The 24,574-nt window shown below is 37.6% G+C and overlaps 2 protein-coding genes across 5 annotated transcripts; one reads left to right on the top strand and one right to left on the bottom strand.

The window, feature by feature from the left end:
* Window positions 1-5,274: 5,274 nt before the first annotated feature.
* On the top strand, window positions 5,275-9,301 carry LOC131330076 (uncharacterized). 4 transcript variants are annotated; one of them, XR_009200945.1, is made up of 7 exons: window positions 5,281-5,438; window positions 6,118-6,375; window positions 6,721-6,864; window positions 7,216-7,421; window positions 8,254-8,424; window positions 8,756-8,855; window positions 8,939-9,301. XR_009200945.1 is itself a non-coding variant. In XM_058363573.1 (6 exons), the coding sequence occupies exons 2-5, from the start codon at window positions 6,131-6,133 to the stop codon at window positions 8,412-8,414; spliced, it is 756 nt and encodes a 251-aa protein (XP_058219556.1). In that variant the 5' UTR covers window positions 5,275-5,438; window positions 6,118-6,130; the 3' UTR covers window positions 8,415-8,424; window positions 8,939-9,301. The 4 variants fall into 4 exon arrangements, 3 of the variants coding, with proteins under 3 accessions (XP_058219556.1, XP_058219557.1, XP_058219558.1); XM_058363573.1 differs by lacking the exon at window positions 8,756-8,855 and having other exon boundaries at window positions 5,275-5,438; XM_058363574.1 differs by lacking the exons at window positions 8,756-8,855; window positions 8,939-9,301 and adding an exon at window positions 8,681-8,713.
* A 1,470-nt stretch (window positions 9,302-10,771) lies between these two features.
* LOC131330057 (F-box/kelch-repeat protein At3g06240-like) lies at window positions 10,772-23,406 on the bottom strand. Its single transcript, XM_058363544.1, has 2 exons — window positions 22,047-23,406; window positions 10,772-11,240 (listed from the first exon to the last, which is right to left on the bottom strand). Exons 1-2 carry the CDS (start codon window positions 23,252-23,254, stop codon window positions 11,171-11,173), a joined length of 1,278 nt encoding a protein of 425 aa, XP_058219527.1. The 5' UTR covers window positions 23,255-23,406; the 3' UTR covers window positions 10,772-11,170.
* Window positions 23,407-24,574: the final 1,168 nt, after the last annotated feature.

Below are 24,574 nucleotides of genomic sequence, written 5' to 3' on the forward strand. Positions count from 1 at the left end.
CCTGATATTATGAAATTTAAAATAGAAGTATTTTATTTTATTAAGAAGTTTGAAAAAGAGAAATGAAAGATTTAATTATTTGGGTCAAAAGTTTTTTTTTTACCGGAAAAAAAAGTAGGATGTCACAGACTCGCTCTAAATTTCCTACACATTCTCCAAGGCAAATATAAAAGCCACAACTTAATTTGAAATATTCTGAAAACTGACTATACTAATGCAAAATAGTTTTCTTTCCAATTTCCATAACATAACAAACTAAGCCCAAGGAACACATTAAAAAAAAATTCATGTAGAGTGAGACACTATGTACTACCTGCCTCCTCCTCCAAGGCAAATATGAAAGCCAACTACATCATTTGAAATACCCTGAAAACTGACCACAGCTATGCAAAATAGTTCTCTTTTCGAATTTCCATGACATAACAAACCAAGCCATTCCTACTTTTCTTTTCCTATATCCACAACCTTCTGATTTCAACTCCCCTTGTCAAGTGAAAATTCAACAAGTAACAAAAAGACATCATGTAGAATGAGACATTATCTATTACCTACTTCCTTTTGCTTCTCCCTATGAAAATTTGGCAGCCAGTGGAGTCGGCTGCTGATACTTGTCTGATTGTCCCTCTGCCTCTGCGTGTAGGGCATGCTTTGTCTCACAAACTAATAACCCGGGTTGTTACTAATTTTAATATTTTTTTTTCAAAAAAACTCGTTCCATCAGATTAATTAACAAAATGTTCAAATTATTTGTGTGGGTCCCGAAGTAGACTCCATAGATCATCCTTCTATACATTGTCGGTACACTATGAGTCGATACCATAAGTGTTTTTGAAGTCTAAAACATAACTTCGGAACTAACTGATGTATTTATCCTTCATGAATCAACCGGTTTTCGAGAGAGTTATGTAATGAGCACCCCATAAAGTTGTGCTTTCTCTTAAAAGCAATGCCAGGAGATCTTAAGGGCTGATATTGTTATCCATTTCAATTGTTTATCGTTGGCAATAACTGCAGAAAATAACTTGACAAAATTAATTTCAATTGTTTATTGTTGGCAATAACTGCAGAAAATAACTTGACAAAATTAATTGGCATGATTGTTTATTTTGTACAATCATCCATGGAAATTCACAAATAAAGCTAGTGTAATCAGGTTATCATTTTTCATGTTTTTTGTTCAAAAATTGAGAAAATAATTACTTTAACAGGTGAGCTCTACATATTGTAGTCCTTGTGATAGTTCTAGTCCAGAAATGCCCCAAAATGTTAGTAGTATTTTGCTCTTTTGAAAACCACAGGATACAATATTGTTGAATTTGATTAAACTATTCCTCATCGAAAGCAATGTGTTCAATGTACTGGCCAACGACTCAATCGCGAAAACTGAATTCCATTGTGTTTACCTCCTTGAGCAACAAGAAGAAACATGCAGAGGCTGTGAGGTTCGGATTGGAAGGAGAAATGGAAATCATAAGCTTCTAGCATGCTTCTTTTTTTATGGGAATTTGGGTAAATTACGCGAAAGTTTTCCAAATATTAAGGAACACCAAAATTGCCCATTGACTCATCCAGGGAAATTTCACTTCTGCTGCTGCCGCTGCCTATGATATTACAACTCCGAGGATAGTATTTCTTTGGTTGGAAATGGTTATGGATACTTCTGGGAAACAATCATGGGCTTTATGTGGAAGGTAGCATCTGCCTCCGTGGGGGGATCATTCGAAGCCCCAAAAACACAGTTTGCTCGGGGCAATGGACATTTCTTTGCTGACCCAATGAGCTGCTAGGTAGACTACCCACAGATCAACGGAGACTGGAGAGCATCTTAGTTACCAAAAAAACATTGAGAGCATCTCAGACCAAAAAAAGAAGCTGAAAGCATCTAGAGGCACTATCCCAATTGGAAATTGTCATAGAGAGAATTCAAACATCGAAGATATGGAGCATCATATGAAAAGATGCAAAAAAAGGCCAAAGAAACATTGCTTGCCTTCGGCAAAAAAGTCAATGGCCTTTAGGAGAGATCTAGGGAACCCTTTTGGAAACTGTATCTGTAGTGTACTAGTTAGAGAAAAAGTGACTTGCTCTAAATTTCCAATACATTCTCTAAGGCAAATATGATAGCCAACTACATCACTTGTAGTACCCTGAAAACTGACCATAGCTATGCAAAATAGTTTTCTTTTCCTATTTCCATGACATAACAAACTAAGCCTTTCCTACTTTTCTTTTCCTATTTCCTTCACCTTCCGGATTTCAGCTCCACTTGTCAAGTGAAAATTCAACGAGTAACAAAAAAACCTCAGGTAGAGTGAGACATTATCTATTACCTGCCTCCTCCACATTGTTGCTCTTCTTCTGGCCTCTAACAACTGTATTTTAAGGACTTTCCAGCTTGTGTAGCAATTCCAGGCTCTCTGTATAAGTATACGTGTAAAATGTGCGCCAGTCCAAGTCCCCGCCACCAAATGTGCCACGTTTTCCAACATACGTAATACGTCTGCTCTGGTGATTGCAAGAAGCCAAATCCCCATAATCAGTTGCGAATATAACTTCGCCGTTTTTTCTCGACCCAAGGGAAATAATGGATCAAACGTCGTAAATCTTCTTGCCATTTAAGGAACTATACATATGTATTCAGTTAGAGAAAAGTGACTTGCTCTAAATTTCCTACACATTCTCCAGGGCAAATATAAAAGCCACAACTTAATTTGAAATATTCTGAAAACTGACTATACTAATGCAAAATAGCTTTCTTTTCCAATTTCCATGACATAAAAAACTAAGCCCTTACTTGGCAAGTGAAAACTCAACACGTTTAAAAAAACTCATGTAGAGTGAGACACTATGTACTACCACCGAGACTAATTACAATAATTTAAAAATTACAGAGATTAAGGGCAAAAGAAAATTAAAATTACTTAATCTCCATAGGCACCCGAGACCCAAACACAATAATTTTCTGGTTGAAACATGTTATATTGGTATCTGACAGTAACTTTTAAAGGACTAATAATATGTGTTATTATTCTAATTTTTTGATGGAATTATCTTTAGCTATTATGGAATGAGATTTTTGTCGTCATAAGCTCGAGATATATTTTAATACTAGATTAAGAGTGACAAGAGGCATCACTGTCATTTTTTAATTTTAAGAGTGCGTTTGACCTTCTTCTTTTTGCCAAATACAAAGGGTATTATAGATTCGTAGTTATTTTTTAAAACTTTTTTCATCATCGCTATAATAATATGAACAAAATTTGTAAATATTCAAATAAGATCATCCTAAAAGCACAAAAGACAATACTTTTTAATTTTTTTCATCTTTAACGAATTTTTTAAAATTTTAAATTACCCAATATCTCACACACCCACAATATGTATATGTATATATAAAAATATGCATGATACTTACAAAATTGCATTTGAAATTAATGTTTAACATATTTATCTGTTTATAAAGGAATGTCATTAGAATCAGCTAAGTTGGTTTAAATAAAAACAATAACGGTTCACACAAAAAATTCTTTACAGCATGAATGCACAATAGATATGAAAAAGTTTTTTTTTTTTGTGAAATAGTTTATTTTATGTAGATGTTTTGAAAATAGATTTGTGATGATCTAATTAACTTCGAGATATTTTCAATACGACATCACTTCAAGATATTTTTAACTTTGTTATCTTTTATTGAGTTTTTCATTACTATGGAATAAATCCTCGATACCTAAACTTCAAGATATCTTTCATTGCTAATTAGAATAAGAAAAGTGACAAATATGAGATTTTTTCACCAATTCAATGCAATTGACGAGGAAACTATTTTTTCCCATTTATCTCTTTTTTATTTTAATAAATTTGATAATGGTAGTGAACTATGTAGTTGATTATGTCTTACCATTGTGATATTACAAATACATATGAACATAATTAATAATGACTTATATATAAAAAAAATTAATAAGTCGTAAAAAAAGCGAGGAAATTTGATTTCCTCGCTAGAAAAAGCGACGAAATTGAATTTCCTCGTAGATAATGTACTTTCAGCGACGAAATTCATTTTTCTCGCTATATTTCCTCGCTATAGCCCTTTCGTGTTGTAGTGATTGAACGCATAGGCAAATTCTTGAACTATATTATTCAAAAAACAACTACCTTATACCGTTAAAATCCAGCCAGATAATAATTACCTTCCTTTGGGCCAATCACTACCCGCATGGATCTAAACGTAACCTTATGCAACTCAAAACGTTTACCTTCAACCCGAGAAAATCTCAATGACATGGACCACTTTGGCGGCATATTACTTTAATTTTCTTAAGCATCGGATATGAATTGTGAAATAATAAACTTTATGCCCCAAAGTAAATTTTCCTTGTCAAAACAAGTATTCCTGATGTGGCCATAAAATTGTACCCCAAGGTACCAATATCACAAGTAAAAGTAGCCTTCATACACGAACGGTTAAAGATGGCTTCAATTATTTTCCGCATCGAGACTGTTAATAAAATAAGGTTTTTGTTCCCATTTGTTTAAGGCAAACAAACTGCATAGATCAAACGCAAAGCAACGGAAACAAAATTGAATACTATTATATATATGAGTAGGAGAATGGGAACTCGGGAGTAAACTCATTTTTGTCTGAGTCGTAGACTCGGTGAGAAATGGGCTGAGTGATAAAAGGCCTTTACGCCAGGATCTAGGATCGGCCCATCTAATGGGCCAACCCACACAAACCATATGCAACACTTTAGCCCATTGCCTGGCCCTTCCAAAATGTAAAGTTAACTAATGCTCTGTTTTATAATGTAAAATATTTTTTCAAAAAATAAATTTTAAATTTTTATTTTTTAGTATTTAGTTGACACTTAAAAATATTTTCAGAAATCAATAAAATAGTGTAGAGAGAGAGAGGCGACTTAAATGGTGGAGAGATCTGAAAATATTGAAATTGAACGTGGGTCAGAATAAATTTCAAACTTTTATTTTTTAGTATTTGGTTGACAATTAAAAATACTTTCAGAAATCAATAAAATAGTGTAGAGAGAGAGGCGACTTAAATGGTGGAGAGATCTGAAAATATTGGAATTGAATGTGGGTCAGGATTAATAATTGAGGAAACTGAGCAGTGAGAATTATAGTATAAGGTATCAGATTCATTTCGTAAAATAACTTACGAAAGATTTAAGAATAAGTCATTTTCATTTAATTAATTAAAAATATTTTACATGTATTTTTACACAACAAAATATCGAAAAATAGATAAAAACGCTCAAACAAACGGAGCCTAACAGTTAACTCCCTACCCAGTGAGTTCTAGAGAGAGAATCTGACCCGAAAAGAGAGAGAGAGAGAGAGAGAGAGAGAGAAGAGTGAGAAGCAAGTGCAGTGTGTCCGGCGATCTGTCCCCTCTCCATTCATCTTTCATCCAATAACAGGTGTGAATTCTCTGCTCTTCCATATTTCTAGTGGGGTTTTGATAGCCAAAATTAGGGCTCGAATTTCTGTTGCTGCGATTTTGAGCGCGAATCATATCTTATTATGGACAAAAACATTAGCTTTTGATCGGCATCCCTAATCTAACGAATTTGCTCAGTCGAAGGGAGTCGTTTCTTGTTATCACGAGCCTTTTTTTTTTTCTGACGATTCACATGATCTTTGATTGTTAATTTGGAATTACCAACGGAGATATCTGGTAATCTTTGAGTAGCTAGTCTGATTCTATGCGGAGACTGTTTTTTTTTTTTTTAACCACGGAAATTTGAAGGATTTTTTTGTCGGCTTAAAGATTTAGGTGGGAAGGAATCAGGGGAAAAAAAAAGGGCGGAAAAGAAAGAGGAAAAAAGGTTTTTATTTTTTATAGATGGTTGGTGAAGTACGGGCTTGGCGCAATGGTAAAGTTGCTCCATCGGGTTCGAGTCACCGAAACAGCCTCTCTACTTGCAGGGGCAAGGCTACCTACATCAACCCTTCCCCCATACCCCGCAATGGCAGTAGCCTCGTGCACTGGGTTTTGCCCTTTTTAGATGGTTGGTGAAGTAGCTACTATTGTTGGAGTGTGGACAAGAAAGGTGGCTGGCTAAATGAAAAAATATGTATTGTTCCTTGGTGATGTAGGTAGTTGTGAGAAATGGATTACCATTATGTGTACAAAGATGTGGAAGGAGCGTCGACGCAGTGGGATGACATCCAGAGAAAACTGGGAAACCTCCCTCCCAAACCTCCTCCGTTCAAGCCTCCTCCTTTTACCCCATCCGAAGGCCAAGACTCCAAACCCAAAGACAAATCGTGGATCGATGACAAGACCGAGGATCAGCTCGAAGATCTCGAAGACGACACCAATCTCGACGATGATCGCTTCCTCGAAGAGTACCGGTAATGTTAGCTCAATTAATCAAGTTTCCTTTTTTTCTGTTTGTTTTGTTCGACAAGAAAGTTTCTTGGTGACTTATTTCCAGGTAATAGGTAAATTAGTTGAAAAGAATCCGTGTTTAGGTATTTTTAGATAGACACCCAGGTAACTTATTTTTGTGTTGTTTTGTAAATTGCATGGTAATTATTCCAGGAAAGAGGTAAAATCTGGTTGTTAGATATTTTATCTCGAATAAGTGAAAACCCATGAAGAAATATGAACACTTGTGAGAATCCGTAGTGAAGCTACGAGATGTTCCACTCTACATGATTTGGAGCCCTAATTCTTTTGAAATTTGATTGGTTTAGGAAGAAGAGGTTGGCAGAGATGAGAGAAGTAGCTAAGGTTCGGAGGTATGGATCAGTGATTCCCATTTCTGGATCCGATTTTGTACGCGAGGTTTCTCAAGCTCCAGAAGATGTTTGGGTCGTGGTGATTTTGTACAAAGATGGGTAATAACTGATTTTTGAAAATCTGATACTTCAACTGTTTTACTACTTATTGTGCTACTTCTTGTTAAGATGATGTCTACCGACTGCAGTCCTAACTATGTTTCAAAATTTGATACTTCCTGTTGATCTGCTACTTATGGAAGTGATTGTTGTGCACTTGTGCTACTTCTGGAACTTATTGTCATTATTTGTTAGGTTCTTAGCAGCATTCCGTCCGCTATAGATGTCTTTGGATGTGTATGCATTTCTATATGATCATGCATGTGTGTCTTAATCTCTTTCGTTAGCTTTCATGGGTACCCCTATGTGATTATTCTTGTGTGTTTTGATCCCTGTTTTGATTTTCTATAGATACCCAGAATGTGGGCTTCTTCTGCAATGTTTGGAAGACCTGGCAACAAAATATCCAGGAACAAAATTTGTGAAGATCATATCTACTGACTGCATACCTAACTATCCCGATCGAAATCTTCCCACTCTTTTGGTCTACAATAATGGTGCTGTCAAGGGGAATTATGCAGGATTGCATAGTTTTGGTCGCAGGTGTACTCCAGAAGGTATATCTCAAATATGCTTTATCATTTTATTTTATTTTTTTAAACTTTTGGCCCCTTGAAATGTGGCATTGAGTTGTTGCTTCTCCTAGAACTAGAGGTTATGCACCAATGATGTGCGTACATATCAGCTTTCTGATATGTTTTCTTGTCGATGGTTCCTGTGAGAAGGGGTGTGAATAATAGTTAGCCATCACAGTTGCACTGTTTCTGTCCTCTATGATGGAACATGGGATTAGGAATTTTACTATTGATTTTTGCATCTTCTTTGAGGATGGAAGTTAAACCTGGAAATGTAAGGTTCTTGCATGCACATAATGGCACCAGTTGTTTTCTTTGGGTATTTATGTGTTATGTCCACATGCAATGCTTCTGTGATATATCAGCCGTGAACGTCTTTAACCGTTTCTCACTTGGTCTAAAACGAACCGTAAGGATAAACCAAACTTCTAATTTGCAGCATGATTTATATTTCCAGTCTCTATCTTGTTACTCTTTTTGGAACTACAGTCACATGAACCGACGTTTTTGTGCTTTGACTAATTCCTCAATGAATACCACCGTTATTTTGATGAGTCCGATAAGGTCTTCGTTGGTTTTCCCAGTGGATTCTATAAGATCATACTATTACTGGTGAGTATGAAAAATGATAACAAGTAAGATATATATGAATCAAATATTCTGCTCTACTTCCTTCTTTAACTCTCTGATTTCCCCTCCAAACGTAAATTGGTCTTGGACCTATTTTAACAATCGATACTCCCAGTATTCCTTTGTGTGCATTCTGATTTAAATTGGTCGTTACTTTTTCCCTCATACATTTCCATATTGGTAGGTGTTGCCTTGGTTCTCTGCCAATCCAATCCTGTTCTCGTCGAGAGGCAAAGTGGAGGCGAGCAATCAAGAAAAGCAGTCCTTGATGGCGTTCGGCAGAGGCTTATAGAGAAAGTTGTTAGAGACCATGAAGATGATGATGCTGGATCTTCAAGTGATTAGGGTCTGCAAGGTATCATTTTTCCTGGGAGCTACTTTTTATTTTCTTTTGTGGTTTTCTCCGTAACAAAGCTCTAAAATTCGTGTTGTGCATTGGTAGAGATGTTGTATGGCTATTCATCTGTTAACTAAGGTTATGTGGTGTGAAATGATGTGGTTATGAATTTCAAATTTGCTGATTTGCAGTTCAGAAATTTTCCTCGTATTGATATGTTTTGTTCCCTTTTTAACGTGTGAAGTTTTGGAGTTATTGACTTTTTACCTTACAGAGTGAGCTGATTTTCCATTCCATTGAGATCCAATAGTGTTTTTGTTCACGATGTTGGATCATCTTGTTTTTGAAGTCCATTAAGACCTACAAAATGAACAATTCAAAATGTCGTACAAGATGCTGTGACCTTTCTGTCTTGGGCTGCAGAACCCGAAATGGAAGAAAGGAAACTGGCATGCTGGCTTCAAAATCATTGCACCCCATTATTGTAGGAGATAATCAAATCTCTCACTTGATGTGCTTTTGCTTAATGCAGATGGGATTCAAGTGGATTTTCGTACTGTCACTGGCATTGCTTCAAGCTGGTTATTACAGGCTCATGAAGTGGTCTGTTCTCAAGTCTCGTAAGCTGGTGCTTGATGTCGTCAACTAAATCACCTTTAGTTCCTCTTAATACAGTGTTGTGGTAGGACTAGAATTGGCAATAATTATTTGTCAATCGAACTATTGTTTCTTTGTCGCGATTAGTTGTTTCGACGCGTTTGTGGTGCTGGTGCTGTGGGTGACCTGAGAGTGAAATATACAATCTGGAGGAGAAATAGAGAGACTTGTACAAACTATTTGTATTTCTGTATGTACATGAATGCGAAATTTTCTGGATGGTTTCCAGTCTTTTGGATTGGCTGATCTTTCATTTTCAGAGAAGTATTAGAATTCAAGCGATTGATAGGTTTCTTGGTCTTGACGGAACACGATGTCCTTGATACTACAATTTAATGAAAACAACAGATTTATGTATCTGGTCTTTAAATTCATGCTTGTGATAGTTTGATTGGATCGTATTTTTTGGTAACATGCGTTTCATCCTCAGTGATGTTATCGACGAATAAAATATTCAATATAAGTAGGTATTGGCCATATTATATCATAATATAAGTTCCTTTAGTACTTGTGGTCCATTGATGCTCATAAATCTATGTGATAAAAAAACCCATTGGTATCAAACCACGTGGTGAAGGAATTTATGCTAAAGGAACTTATGCCGCGCAATGGATCCTAACAGGGTTGTCAATAAGAGCAGGGGATCAAAAAATAAAATAAATAAATAAGGGCCTCCCATTATAAATAACTTATTTTCATTTAATCCTAGGTAGTAGTACTTGCATTTTCTTTGTTTAATTTCTCAATAGTCATTGTTAAGACATATATAGTACAGTATTCATGTTGCCTTCTTCCTCTAGGTTTGCTTTTCCAATGAAATCTCTATTATAAAATATAATGATATGAGGACAAGTTGTTGTAATGGTTGAGATTGAATTGATCCAATGATTGAGGTGAAATTTTCCTTTTATTAAATTGTCCAACCTCTTTCATTTAATTATAGAATTGCCACCGATCAAAATTACACCCATTTTCAAATTTGAAACCCTACTGTAGAAGAGTTCTCTCTCTCTCTCTCTCTCTCTCTCTCTCTCTCTCTCTCTCTCTCTCTCTCAACCCACACAAACACTACCTCACACAGACCATCTCTATTCTTCTCATGCGCCCTTTTCTCCTTCACCGTCCTCCACCACTCGCGACGACACTAACCTGCCTGTCAAGCTCTCCACAATTGAGATCCCCTCGCCCCTCTCTAGCTTTTGCTCATGGTTCGAATCTAGCGGAAGGGTACAAATCAATTCCAATCGGTGTCCGTAGGCATGAGCAAACACTAGTGCTCCTATATAGTATGAGTTAGAGTACTTACACTCTCACATGAGTTTTATAAATTTATTATATTTTACTTTTTACCTAATTAAAGTAAATCTTGCAATCAACTAGGTATCTCTTTTGAGTTTTGGTATTTTCAATCAACATGGCTCAACAACCCAATAAGTTCCACTTATTCCTGGATCTCGAGACACCTGAATCAGAAATTCTGGTTTTGCCTCCGCCATAAGTTGATTGAGTCTGATGACCGGAACATTCCTATATAAGATGATCAGCTGATGGTAAATGATCGTTGAAGCTTTGATAGCTCCCTTCCTTTAACCTTTGTCTTTCTTCTTGTCGAAAAGAAAAGAAAGAAAAGAAAAGAACCTACATAACACCATTGCATCATGAATCCAAAGACACATTGAAGATCAATACAGGTACACAGAGATGCCAAAAAGAGTACGTTCAATTCGATCCTCATTATATGCATATCTACAAGGAGTTACATATGTATACACACACACACACACACACACACACACACATATATATATATGCAAGTACCAACACGAGCTAGATGAACATGAATTACACACTAGCTAGCGAGGTTACTTAGAACTGACAAATCTCTCGCCTTTGCTTATAACAAGGGTTCTAATTGCAAATGTCGACTCCAAATGCCCAAGTATTAGAAATATTACTTCCTATACAAGAGATCCAAGACCCGTTCCAATATCCTTTAGCAAATGTACCTAATTCTCTCATTCTAAACAAAAAACAAAAACAAAAAAAACAGTAGACTCAAGTGGTGGAGCAACAGGTAATCCAGGAGCAGCTAGATGTGAAGGCCTGTTCAGAAATCAAGAAGGTAGCCATTTGGCGGCCTATTAGGGCTCAGGAGATGGTATCCGGCTCGCAACAGGCTGCGCAAAAAAAATACACAGAAAAGACCTGACTTATTACCCATGAAAAGGAAACAAAGTCCAGAAGATAATGTTTCCATCTTCAAGCATGAGTTGTGTACAATATATGTTATGTAGTTATGGCCCTTCGGTTAAAGTTGGTTCACTGGAAAATTGAGCTGTAAAAGAGTAGGAGTATTGCTTTATCGATAATGAAAAGCAAATTTGCTTCATCGATATTATATAACAAGACGACAGCAAAATGCATCGATATTATATCAAATACATGTACGATGGTACCTCAAAAACAAAAAAGAACATCTACAAAGAGTGATAAGTATAATGGAGAATATAGTTTTGAATGGACACCCAAGCATGCTCAAACGGCATAGAATTGATATAGGTCTACCAACCACAAAAGCGGCCATCACCCCAGATGTAATGCCAACAATCTAACAAGATATTATTCACGAAGGTTGGAGCAAAAAGAAACAACTTCAACACTGAATATTCAAAGCCCGTGATTAAGAGAGGAAACAATCGACAAAATCAAAATCATGAGGCACTCAAGCAACCTCATGGCCCTTGGATCAGTGGCAACAGTAGAGAGGTCGCCATGAAAAACATCCGCATTTGGCCCTCACTAAACAGAGACATAAAACTCAATTCATCTAACAGAGGGAGCCACCTACTAAATAATCATCTACAAATAAAAGGCCAAGAAAACGTAAAATGCTCGTGCTTTCATTGCCACTATAACTCTGCAGAGATGGCCCACAGTCTCCACCAACCAAGAAGGTTAAGGTTGTCCAGAAACCAAAACAACTAAGTAGATGTAAAACTGTGTACTAGTTCCTTTTCTACTACTATATTTCTTCTTTATTCTTCATCTTTGAGAAACAAAACGAACCTAAGATTGATAATAGTTTGATTTAGCAGTTCCAAAAGCTATTCCCAAACAATTTGAGGTGAAAAGGAGCAAGTTCTAGAAACATGACAATGATGCATTCTGTTCTTTATCTCATTTTAGATCACACTGAAAAATTAAATACATCTTGTTCTCGAGCTTCTCTTTCCTCACAACTTCAACAAGCATGTCTATGTTTCGTCGTGTTTTCTTTACAGCGAGAAACTTAGGGAAAATAAATGTCTGAAACAGGGAATAAATGCACAAACATGCTTAGATAATCAACATTAAAAACCAACAAATAACCTCTTGCCTAGTTAAACTATGTACAACAACATGAAATCCTAAACAAGTCGAGACAGAAATAATGGATCAAACCTCAAAAATCTTGCCATTTAAGGAACTATACATATGTATTCAGTTAGAGAAAGGTGACTTGCTCTAAATTTCCTACACATTCTCCAAGGCAAATATAAAAGCCACAACTTAATTTGAAATATTCTGAAAACTGACTATACTAATGCAAAATAGTTTTCTTTTCCAATTTCCATGACATAACAAACTAAGCCCTTTCTTGGCAAGAGAAAACTCAACACGTTTAAAAAAACTCATGTAGAGTGAGACACTATGTACTACCACCTTCTTCTTCTTGCCACTAATAACTTTATTTTCAGGACTTTTCAACTTGTTTAGCATTACCAGGCTCGCTGCATAAGTATTTGTGCAAAATGAAATAAAATTCTGGAAACATTATCTATTTTCATATAGCGCTGAAAAATTAAATCGATCTTCTTCTCAACCTTCTCTTTCCTAGCTACTTCAATAACATGTTGATGTTTTGTCGTGTTTCCTTTATAGTAAAAAAAATTAATGAAAATAAATGTTTGAAATACGGAGTAACCATGATGCTCAGCAAAAAACATGCTAAGATAATTATCATTAAAAACCAACCAAAAACCGCTTGTCTACTTAAACTATGCAGAAAAACATAAAGCACCCCAAAAAGTCACGAGAGAAATAATGGGTCAAACCTCATATATAAAGTTAGAGAAAAAGTGACTTGCTCTCAATTTCCAGTACATTCTCTAAGGCAAATATGAAAGCCAACTACATCATTTAAAATACCCAGAAAACTGACCATAGCTATGCAAAATAGTTTTCCTTTCGAATTTCCATGACAAAACAAACCAAGCCATTCCTACTTTTCTTTTCCTATTTCCACGACCTTCTTGATTTCAACTCCCCTTGTCAAGTGAAATTCAACAAGTAACAAAAAAACCTCATGTAGAGTGAGACATTATCTATTACCTGCTTACTTTTGCTTCTCATCCTCCTCGTCCTCCTCCTTAGTGTTGCTCTCCTTCTGGCCGCTAACAACTGTATTTTCAGGACTTTCCAGCTTGTTTAGCAATTCCAGGCTCTCTGTGTAAGTATCCGTGTAAATTGCCTGCCAGTGCGAGTACCAGCCACCAAATGTTCCACGTATTCCAAGATATGTAATCCGTCTACTCTGGTGATTGCAAGAAACCAAATCCCCGTCATCAGTCACGAATATAGCTTCACCATTTTTTCTCAACCGTAGGGGCCTCATCAAACCTTGAAGATCGATTCTGAATAGTTTGGACCAAGAAGTTGACACACCGTACTCCTTCATAATCCAAAATAAACAATGCGGTTCACTACCATATTTACATTGCTGGATCAAACAAAGGGATTCCTTAAATACGACTAGTATCATCCCTTTCAAAGGGCTATTGTCATGGGTAATACTATCCGGAACCAATATCTCATTAAAAACCTCCTCACTCATGTTGAACGACAAGATAGTGTTGCGAAACTGGGTCAATGGAGTTGCCCAAGCAAATGCCATCCAATGAGCAGCCCCATTGAGATAAGCCTGTCGAGATTGCTCTCTAATCATTAACGGAAGCGCCTTATCACTAATATACTGCCATCAACCAGTCTTATGCGTGTAAATCTCAACCAAAGGAGGAATCCTATCAAAACCCACACCTGTGTGCACAATTCTAACCACCTAAAAGTCATTTGTGACCGGATCAAATCCAAACCCTAGGCAATGCTTATGGGGACCGTGCGAACGATACGTGACATTACACGTAGGCAAAGCAACAAACTTCCTAATAGAAGGATTCCACAGAAACATATCGTTCCAGTAATCATCAGATAGGCAAATAACCCCATTACAGCTACCAACAATAGAGTAACCCACAGAGTCGAAAGGTAAATCGAGGGCTTGGCAGTGATGGAAAGAGTCGTTACCGTCGAGCACGAGGGAGCAGTGATCTGTCTTGGGCTCATTGGTGCGGTGGCGAACGAGGAGGAGGCGGTCATTGGCGTTTCGATGGAGGTGGTGGGAGATGAACTTGGGGCCGGTGATGAGAGAGTGCCATGACTTGCAAACGGAAGTGAGTCGGACCAGAGTTTCTGCGGGAAGTCGCGCGAGGATGTCGATCAGCAGTTCTTGAGGGAGGTAGTCCGACATTTTTAGGGTTTTGCACAGAAAGTAGAGGCAGAAGAGCGTTGGCTTACCTTTTTTGTAGGGTTTATCGCATCAATCTGCATTCTCGCATTCTTCTTTCTCTAGTCGGTCGGAAAACCCTCATGTTGTTAACTCGACCTATAACGAGGGCTTTTACGGTCGGGCGTAGTTTCTGTTTATGAATATTGAATAGTGTGTGGATGGAAATAAAGGACACTAAAATTAATTTGTTGTTCCACTAATTTTTTTCTAAAAGTTATGATTTCATCCCTTATTTGAATTTTTTTTGCGTTAATTTTGTGCCAAACTTTTGTGACTTATTGATTAGTCTCGACGAGACGAATCGGAAAATTGATATTTTTTTTTTACTTTTACTCAAATATTTTGAAAAATAATCACTTTTGACCTTTTTTTTTTCCTCTTAAAAGTGGTTATTTTTTAAAATATTTGAGTAAAAGTAAAAGAGAATTTATTTTTCCAATCATCTTGATGAGACAAATCGAAAAAAATTAAAAAAAGTGAGGCACAAAATTAACAAATGCGAACAAAATTTAAATAAGGACAAAATTAAAAAAGTGAAAAAAGTTGTTAGTGGAAAATTTCAATTGAATTGATCAATAGTCTATCATTCAGCCAGCATAATTCTTCTTTCTCTTTCATTTCCACAAATGTTCCAAATGCCTAGATTTTTATGACATATCCTCTTCAAGGGGTGAGATCATGGGGAATTGGATTGTCTTTTTTATTTCCTATTTGTGGGGAGGCAGATTTTCTCTTTGAAGCTCGGAGAGCCAGATCCTATTCTGGAGGAAAGGAGAAATTTTTGGGTGTAGGGTGGGTACCACATTACCCGGCTGGTTTGGTGTCGAACACCCACATCAGGGCCGTTCAAAAGTGTGTTAGACGATCTAGATTGAAACACTCTCTATCCTCTCTTTCCCCTTTCTCTCTCTAAATCCGAACCGTTCAAAACCTAAATGGACGACCTGAATGCGCCGAGTGGGCATCACGTGGTTCCGACTCAGCATTGAAAAATTTCTCAGAGGGAAGGGGGTGGAGCTTGTCGGGGGTGTAAATCTGGTTGGGCCTGGTCCGCAAATGTATGGGCTTGGACTAGCCCTGCCCAAGTCCATCAGTCTCCAGAAAAAATTTGGGCCCGACCGGATCACCCCAGGGTTAAAGAATCTAGGCCCAAGCTCAGCTCATGGCCCTACATATCCGGGCTATGGGCTTGGGCAAGGGCAAGGGCTACATATCCGGACGTCAAACGCATATAGCATAATTGATAAATGGTCGGGGCCCTAAATGTGTGAAGAAACTTGTGTAGACATTGAAGGTTAGGTCGTAAGGGCGTGTTTGATTGCAGATTTCGTTTTGGGGGGATTCGTAATGAGATGGGATTAGAATTGAAATTGAGAATGAGGTGAGATTATTAATGAGGAGATGAATCATATATTCATGTTTGTTTTGCACAGGATTAAGATTGGGATTGTGATTAAGAATGAGGTTGGATTGTAAATAACATGTTTGTTTTGGCTAGGATTATGATTGGAATTGAAATTGAGGTGGGTTTTTATGAAAATAGGGAGGGTATAGATGTCTGGCCATCTCCAATCTCATTGGATAGGATTAGCAATAACACACCACCTTGGCATGGGTTGGCTAATCCCATCAGTTTGGGAGATTGAGAATCCCATGGGATTCCTAATCCAAGCCTTGAAAAGCAAACCAAACAAGTTTTTTGGAGACTAGACCACCTTAGTAATCCTATCCCATGTCTCAATCCCACTATCAAACACGCCCTAAAGGTAGAGGGCGTGCGTATTGTGGTTTGGGTGGTCGAGGTTCGAGTCGGGTAATTGACGTCTATTGAACTTTGTTTTCTTGCAAAGTCTAATTGTGAATTGTGATTCACTAGTTTTTTAGTGGGGCAGTAGAAATTTATGAGTGATTGGTCTTTTACGGGACTCGCTACGGGTCTGAAATTCTTTCGATCACGTCAAAAAAAAAAATCGATAAAATTGGTTGCCCCTCCTCCACCTTTTTCCGAGGAAGAAAAGATTAAGCAAAGATTTATGCTTTATTTGGAACATTTTTTGAATTTTTTTTTGAAAAAGTAGTAGGGGTAATAAGTGGAAAGATATATAATTGGAAATAGGGAAAATCTAGGGTGAATCTTTTGAAAAATGTTTTCCAAAAAGAGAAGCAAACACAGCATTAGGCTTTGTTTCAAACTTGAGGAAAGAAATGGAAAAGAAGAAAAAATAATGAAGAAGCAAAATGAGGGAGAAAGTTTAAAAAGAAATTAGGAGAAAAGTTGCGCTCTGTTTTTCAAGGTTTCCCTTCTCTGAAAAGAACATTTTGTTTTTTTTTAAATTTCCACTCCTTTCCGGACAGAGCCTTAAGCGTATTGGAATTATTTTCCTCACACATACCATAAGAAAAGTTAACACAAACTTACATAGATGATATATTTTCATATGGCAAAGGAATTTCATAACTTAAACACACACATGAACGTAAGTAACATGATATGAAAGAAATATGTCGGAACAACAACATATGGTCTAAGATATTTCACCCACATTTTTTGAGATCCTGAGAGAGAAGAAACGAGTAAAGGTGAAAGGGGAAATTGAAATGTTTTTTCTTTTATAACCGGATGTCCGGACTAACTTGCACGAACCTCAATTAATTTCGAAACCCTAAAGGTAACAACTGAGCATAACCATCAATTGCCCCCAAGTTTGGAATGTTTGGCCTCCGTGAGATTTGAAATATTAGGAAGTTAAGAAGTCATTTTGAGCTTCTCAATTCCTTAACAATGGCGCTAGTACCACACCCAAACTCACACCCCTGTGTGTGTGAGACCCACCACTCATGTGAGCAGTGGGCGTGTCACTAAAATTATTGATTCCTTAGAGCATCTCCAGCCTTGACCTATTTTAAAACTCAAATTTAAAAATGGGGCAAAAATCACAAAAATCTCTCTCCAATCTTTGACCCACACCCTTTCCCATTTTGGGTTTTACCCATTTTTTTGCCCAAATCTGAGACAACTTTTGCCTTGACCCATTTCTCCAACGGCTAGTTAGAGAGAGAAAGAGTGAGATGTGTAAAATTTGGGTTTGATGGTTGGAGATGTGTCTAAACAAAATAGATTTTTACCCAAAATTTGACTCAAATTTGAGGAAAAATATGGGTGAAGGCTGGAGATGCTCTTAACCCTCCAAAATTTGAATTTCATAAGACATTCAGAGGGTGTTTGGCAGCCTATTTTTTGGCTTTTCATTTTCAGTTTTTTGGTTTTTTGACTTTTTAAATTATGGTCAGAATATATTTTGAATCTAATAAAGTGTTTGGATGATAGGTACAGAATGCATTTTGCAACATGAGTAGTGTTTGGGAGATATGTAATAAAAATAAATTATGGATTGAATTTTTACCATGTTACCCCTAGAACTATTACGGTTCATTTACCAGTTAACCCAACAAATTGGTAAACACCCACCTTTTTTTATTTTATTTTGGGAACCAACACCCACCCTTTTGTATTCTGATGATGAGAAAATGGAGAGATCCTCTGCCTCCCACTTTTCAACTACACACTCCGTGCCCCACCCCCCCCCCCGGTCTCTGACGTTAACCCACAACAATAGAGGCAAAACTGTTACTGGGATACCAATACCCGCTGGCTTCAAGTCTTCAAAACCCACTTGCCTTTTTCCACACCAAATTAGACAGAATTACAGCTTTGGATTCCTCCATACAAATTTGCCAAATCATGGTGTGCAATCGGTTCAAGCCTCTCTGCAATTTCCTCTACAATTTGCCAACAAAAAGAATTATGGTGAGGATGTGAAGAGGTGATTGATCAAAAAAAAAAAAAAAAAGAGGTGAAGGAGAATTGGAAGATTTTTCAATCGGTTCAAGCCTCTGCACTTCTCTCTCTCTCTCTCTCTCTCTCTCTCTCTCTCTCTCTCTCCCCGTTATTGTGGCGGAAGATGAGGGGTTTTTGGGTATTATCGAAGAATGGAGAGGGTATATTGGTCTTTCTGTGTGGTGGCTGATTGAGAATGGGAAACGGAAAATGGGAAAAGCTCCTAATCCCCTCTTTTTCACTTCTCTTCTCTATCTTTTAAAACAGAGAACTCATGCTCTTGGAATGAATTTTATGATTCTCAGCCAAACACCCAGAATTGGAAAATGGGAAACGAAAAATGGGAAAATGGGCCTCCCAAACATTATACCGGTCATCTCCATAATTTCAGCGTACACAAATTAATCAAATCCCTAATAAAACGGAAAACACTTAACAACTAATAGCATCTAGAGGCACTATCCCAATTGGAAATTGTCTTGGAGAGCATTTTTTATTATTATTATTTTTTTAAAGGTCAATTTTTATTGCGATAACTGGGATTTTTTTTGAAGGTGATTACAGAGATCGAGGGAATACAGTAAAAAAGGTGATTACAGCGATCGAGGGAATACAGTAAGGGGCGGGGGAGAGAGAATTCGATGAAACATTTTTCGCTTACCAATTAGCGCATTCGTTGGATTCAAGCTTACACCAAGAGAAAGAACAATTAAGTGGTATGCAAAGGGAATGAATATCCTCCACCATCTGTTCATTGCCAAGATGAAATATGGTTTACCAATTAGCGCATTCGTTGGATTCAAGCTTACACCAAGAGAAAGAACAATTAAGCGGTATGCAAAGGGAATGAATATCCTCCACCATCCGTTCATTGCCAAGATAAAATATGGACCATTGAATTACCGAACGGACGGCCCGGATGTGCACAACACCTCCCCGGGTTGACTCCATCATAGTATGAATTCCCAGTCAGAAGCCGAAATTGATTCGGTAAGGATGTTTATCAAGCAAGCACAATCTGATTCAAACATGATATCTGTAATTCCTAAAATCCCAGCTATACAACAAGCAACCCGAATTGTCCAAGCTTCAGCAGCTAGAGCAGAGGACGTTGCTAGGATGCAACAAGGCTAAAGAGGAATCTCCATCTATCACACCAAAACATGGAAGATATGGGGCATCTTAGAAGAGGATACACCAAGGCTAAAGATACATGGCTTTGCCTTCAGGGAAAAAAAAAATCAATGGCTTAGGATAGAGCAATTTTTTTTTATGCAAGGCTTAGGATAGAGCTAGAGGACCCTTTTGGAAACATGATCTGTAGTGCACTAATCCCAAAAGTCAGTTCCATCCACATCTTTCTAATCTATCATCATTCCATCCGGGCTGCATTCAGTTAACCCTAGTACTCGATAGGTGATTCATAGTCCAACCAAAACATGGATTTCGATCTTGTTTACATACCTTCTTTGCCAGCATCTCGCCACAAATCTGGAAAGACATAAATTCTAGAGAACAAAAGAAGTTTTGAAAATGTCAACTCCAAATGTCCCAAGTATTAGAAATATCACTTCCTATATCATAGAGATCCAAGAGCCTTTCCAATCTCCTTTAGCCAATGTAGCTAATCCTCTCAAACAAAGTAAAAATAGTTGAACTCAGGTGGCAGAGCGAAAGGTAATTCAGGAACAGCTAGATTTGGTGGCCTGTTCAGAAATTAAGAAGGAAGGTAGCTATTTGACCTATGGCAAGCTGGATGTAGTGCAAATGGGAGATGCCCAGAGGCGTCACCATTGGCAGGACTCAGGAGATAGTACCCAGCTCTCAACAGGATGTGCAAAAAATTTACACAAAAAGTACATGACTTCTTACCCATGAAAAGAAAACAAAGTATAGAAGATAATGTTTCCATCTTCAGTAATGAAAGTGTACAACATATGTTGTGTAGCTACGGCCCTTCGGTTAAAGTTGGTTCAACAGAAAATTGAATTGTAAAGAGTATTTCTTTATTCAGAACAAGTAGCAAATTTGCTTCGTCAATAGGGTGTGTGTGTTTGTATTTTAAGCAAGACGACGACAAGGTAAATTGTACGAATTGAAGAAATACAATAGCAGTTCAACTTCCAAGTGGTAGGCTGTAGGCATATCAAATATATCTATAAAGATCGATAGTACACCCGAGAATATAATTCTCAATGGACACCCAAGCATGCTCAAAGGCATAGAAATGATCAAGGTCTACCAACCACAAAAGCGGCCACTGCCCCAGATGGTTGTAAGTTTCTAATGCAACAATCTAGCAACATATTATTCACAAAGGTTGGAGCAAAACGATACAACCTCAACACCGAATACTCAGAGCCCATCATTAAGAGAGGAAACAGTCGACAAAATCAAAATCGGGAGGCACTCAAGTAACTTCGCAGTCCTTGGACCAGATCGCAACTCTTGGATCAGTGGCAACAGTTGAGAGTTCACCACAAAAAACATCCTCTTCTGGTCCTTCCTAAACTGAGTCACTAAGCGTAGTTGGTCTTACAGAGGGAGCCACAAACTAAATGATCATCTCCAAATAAAAGGCCAAGAAAACGTAACAATCTCTTGCTCTCATTGGATAATGCTTTGCTCCTTCGACAAGTCCCGAGACCCTATTTTCCTACTGCAATCACCTCTACCTGTAGTCTATTTCAGTGCCACCATAACTTTGCAGAGATGTCAATATACCAGCCCACTTAGTCTCCACCAACCAAGAAGGTTAAGAATGTTCAGGAACCAAACAACTAAATAAATGTCAAAAGTGTCTACTAGTTCCTTTTTCCTATTATATTTCTTCTAATTTTTCGCCTTTGAGAAACAAAACAAACCTATTATTGCGAATAGTCAATTTAGCAGTTCCCAAACAATTTGGGGTGAAAAGGGGCAAGTTATGGAAACATTACCTAATTTTAACAACGCTGAAAAATTAAATCCATCTTGTTATCAAACCTCTCTTTCCTAGCAACTTCAATAATACATGTCTAGGTTTTTTGACGTATTTTCTTTACAGCAAAAAAGACTTAATAAATATGAATGTATGCAACCGGGAGTATATGTAATTCTCAGCGACGAACATGGTTGTATAATTAACAATAGAAGCCAACCAAAAACCTCATGTCTATTTAAACTATGCAGAACAACATAAACCAAATACGTACTAAGTTAGAAAAATAATGGGTCCAACCTCGCATATGAGAGACTCAGCTCCTTTCCACATAAGGCACTAAACAGATATGTACTAAGTTAGAGAAAGTGACCTGCTCTCAATTACCTATAGATTCTCTAAGGCAAATTTGAAAGCCAACTACCTAATTCGAAATATCTTGAAAACTGACCATATAGATACAAAATAGTTTTCTTTTCCTATTGTCATGGCATAACAAACTAGCCCTTCCTACTTTTCCATTCCTATTTCAACAACCTTCACGGTTTCAACTCCCCTTGGCAAATGAAAACTCAACACATTAACAAAAACCTCAAGTACAGGGAGACACTATCTACTACCTGCTTCCTTTTGCTTCTTCTTGTTTGCCTCCTCCTCCTTCTTTTTCTTCTTCTTTCTGGCCACTAACAACTTCATTTTCAGAACTTTCCAGCACATTTAGTAATTCCAGGCTCTCCGTATAAGAATCCGGGTAAAATATGTGAGAGAACCCGTCGCCAAATTTGCCACATATTCCAACATATGTAATGTGCTTGGTCTGGTGATCGCAAGAAACCAAATTCCCATCATCAGTTGCAAATATAACTTCGCCACTTTTCCTCAACCCAAGGGGCCTGCTCAAACCTCCACAAAGATCAATTCTGAATAGATTGGCCCAAGAAGCTGCCACGCCATACTCCTTCATAATCCAAACCGAACAATGCCGGTCATTGCGATATACACACTGGATCAAACAAAGTGATTCCTTAAATACAGAGAGTGTAATCTTATTGTAAAGACTCACATCATGGGTAATACTCTCCGGAACAAATATCTCGTTAAAAACCTCTTCACTCATGTTGAACGCCAAGATTGTGTGGCGAAAAGGACCCCGAGTAAATGCCATCCAATGTGCAGCCCCATTAAAATAAGCCTGCCGATATCGCTCCATAATCTTTACCGGAAGCGCCTTATCACTTATATACCGCCAACGACCAGTCTTGAGAGTGTAAATCTCAACCTCCGGCGGAATCCTATCACAATCCACACCCGTATGCACAACTCTAACCACCTTAAAGTCGTCTGTGACGGGATCGTATCCAAACCCTACACAATGCATAAAGGGGCCGTGCGATTGAAACGTGACATTATATCTCGGAATAGCAAAAAACTTCCTAATAGAGGGATTCCACAGGAACATATCGTCCGTGTAACCATATTCCTGATCATCAGACAGGCAGATAACCCCATTACAGCTACCAACAACAGAGTAACCCAAAGACTCGAAAGCGCCGACAGGTAAATCGAGGGTTTTGAGTAGATGGAACGAGTCCTTACCGTCCACCACCAGAGAGTAGTGATCTCGCTTGGGCTCGTCGGTGCGGTAGCGAACGAGGAGGCGATCGTTGTCGGGGTTCGACGCCGTTCGAAGGAGATGTCGGGAGATGAACTTGGGGCTGGTGATGAGGGAGTGCCACGACTTGGAAACGGGAGTGAGCCGCACCAGAGACTCGGCGGGTAGTCGTGTGAGGATGTCGATCAGCAGGTCTTGAGGAAGGTGGTCCGACATTTTCTAGGGTTTTGCGGAGAAATAGAGGCAAAAGAGAGGCGGCTTCCCTTTCTTTAGGGTTTATCCGGCTAGGAATTGGTTGATGAAGGTTCAGCGCATACCCTAAATTAGAGATTTTTGGCTCGAGAGCTGCTATCCATCCACCCCCCCCCCCCCCACCTCCCTTTTCCGGAATTACCCCGGACACACACACACACACAACACCACCCACCCCCCCCCCCCCCCCCCCCCCCCACTCTCTCTCTCTCTCTCTCTCTCTGTCTCTCTCTCTTCCTTTTCTTTCTTTCTTTACAGTTTTCTTCTTTCTTTTTTTTCCTTTCCTTTCCAGTTTGTTTTTTTTTTTCATTTTATTTCTTTTTCTTTCTTTCTAGTTTGAATTTTTTTTTTCTTTAATGATAGGTTCAAGTCAAATTCTAAGCTTTGTAAAGTAATTGAGAGAAAAAAAAGTGTTTTAATTGATCATGTTTATACGACTGTTTTATTTTTTTATTTTTTGTCCTTTATAGATTAAAAAATATAGTTACGAAAATAAGTGTTTCAATTTTCAATCCGTTTGAACCAGTGCAAAAATGTTATTTTTCTGATCATTTCATCCTAAATGATCGTAATAAATTTTTTGTTCTAAGGCCTTTCAATGAACACCCTAACCCTAAAAGAGTCTTGAAACTAAATAATGAGTCTTAGGGTGCTCGTTGAAAGGCCGTGAAGCAAAAAATTCATTAAGATTACAATTAGTGTTCGGGAACTAATTACGAAATGCATTTTGCAAACGACTTAGGCCCTGTTCCAGAAACCTTCTTAAAAAATAAGCAGCTTATTTCACATTTTCAAACTCAAAAATAATGTAAATGAAAAATAATTTTTTAATTTTTTTTGCACCGTATAAAAGATCTTGATGGAATTTATCAAACAAGATCCATATTGGTAGGAAAATTATTTGCGTAAATACATCATTTTTGAGCTTGAAATTGCCTTCTTAAAAAATAAGTACTTATTTAAAGTTCCGGAACGGAGCCTTACTAATTCAGAATACAAATGTTATATTTAGGATTACTTTTTTTTAACTATAGTACAATTTAATAAATTTGTTAACCATTATTTAGCATAAATCCTCTTAACTGATTCAGTAGTATGTTGCTTCAAATCACGTTTCTACTTCATAAAATTGCAAATGGCTGGTTTCTATTTTTTTTAAAACTAAAACGGAAACGTTTTAGGGGCTTCGTAGGGGCTACTGTGCCAATGGGGACAGCAGAGCCCTCAGGTCCCCTACTTTTTAATTTATTTTTTATTTAATTACTTATATCTTATTTGTTTAAT

Source organism: Rhododendron vialii, chromosome 6a (genome assembly GCF_030253575.1).
Source record: "Rhododendron vialii isolate Sample 1 chromosome 6a, ASM3025357v1".
Classification (NCBI taxonomy): domain Eukaryota; kingdom Viridiplantae; phylum Streptophyta; class Magnoliopsida; order Ericales; family Ericaceae; genus Rhododendron; species Rhododendron vialii.

Bases quoted from the DNA above. Each gene is read 5' to 3' on its own strand.
- LOC131330076 (XM_058363573.1), top strand. From the start codon at position 6,131: ATGGATTACCATTATGTGTACAAAGATGTGGAAGGAGCGTCGACGCAG. The intron at 6,865-7,215 runs GTAATAACTGAT...GATTTTCTATAG, and splicing joins GTGATTTTGTACAAAGATGG to ATACCCAGAATGTGGGCTTC. The intron at 7,422-8,253 runs GTATATCTCAAA...CCATATTGGTAG, and splicing joins TCGCAGGTGTACTCCAGAAG to GTGTTGCCTTGGTTCTCTGC.
- LOC131330057 (XM_058363544.1), bottom strand. From the start codon at position 23,254: ATGTCGGACCACCTTCCTCAAGACCTGCTGATCGACATCCTCACACGA. The intron at 11,241-22,046 runs GTAGTAGATAGT...TTTTTTGCGCAG, and splicing joins GAAGAAGCAAAAGGAAGCAG to CCTGTTGCGAGCCGGATACC.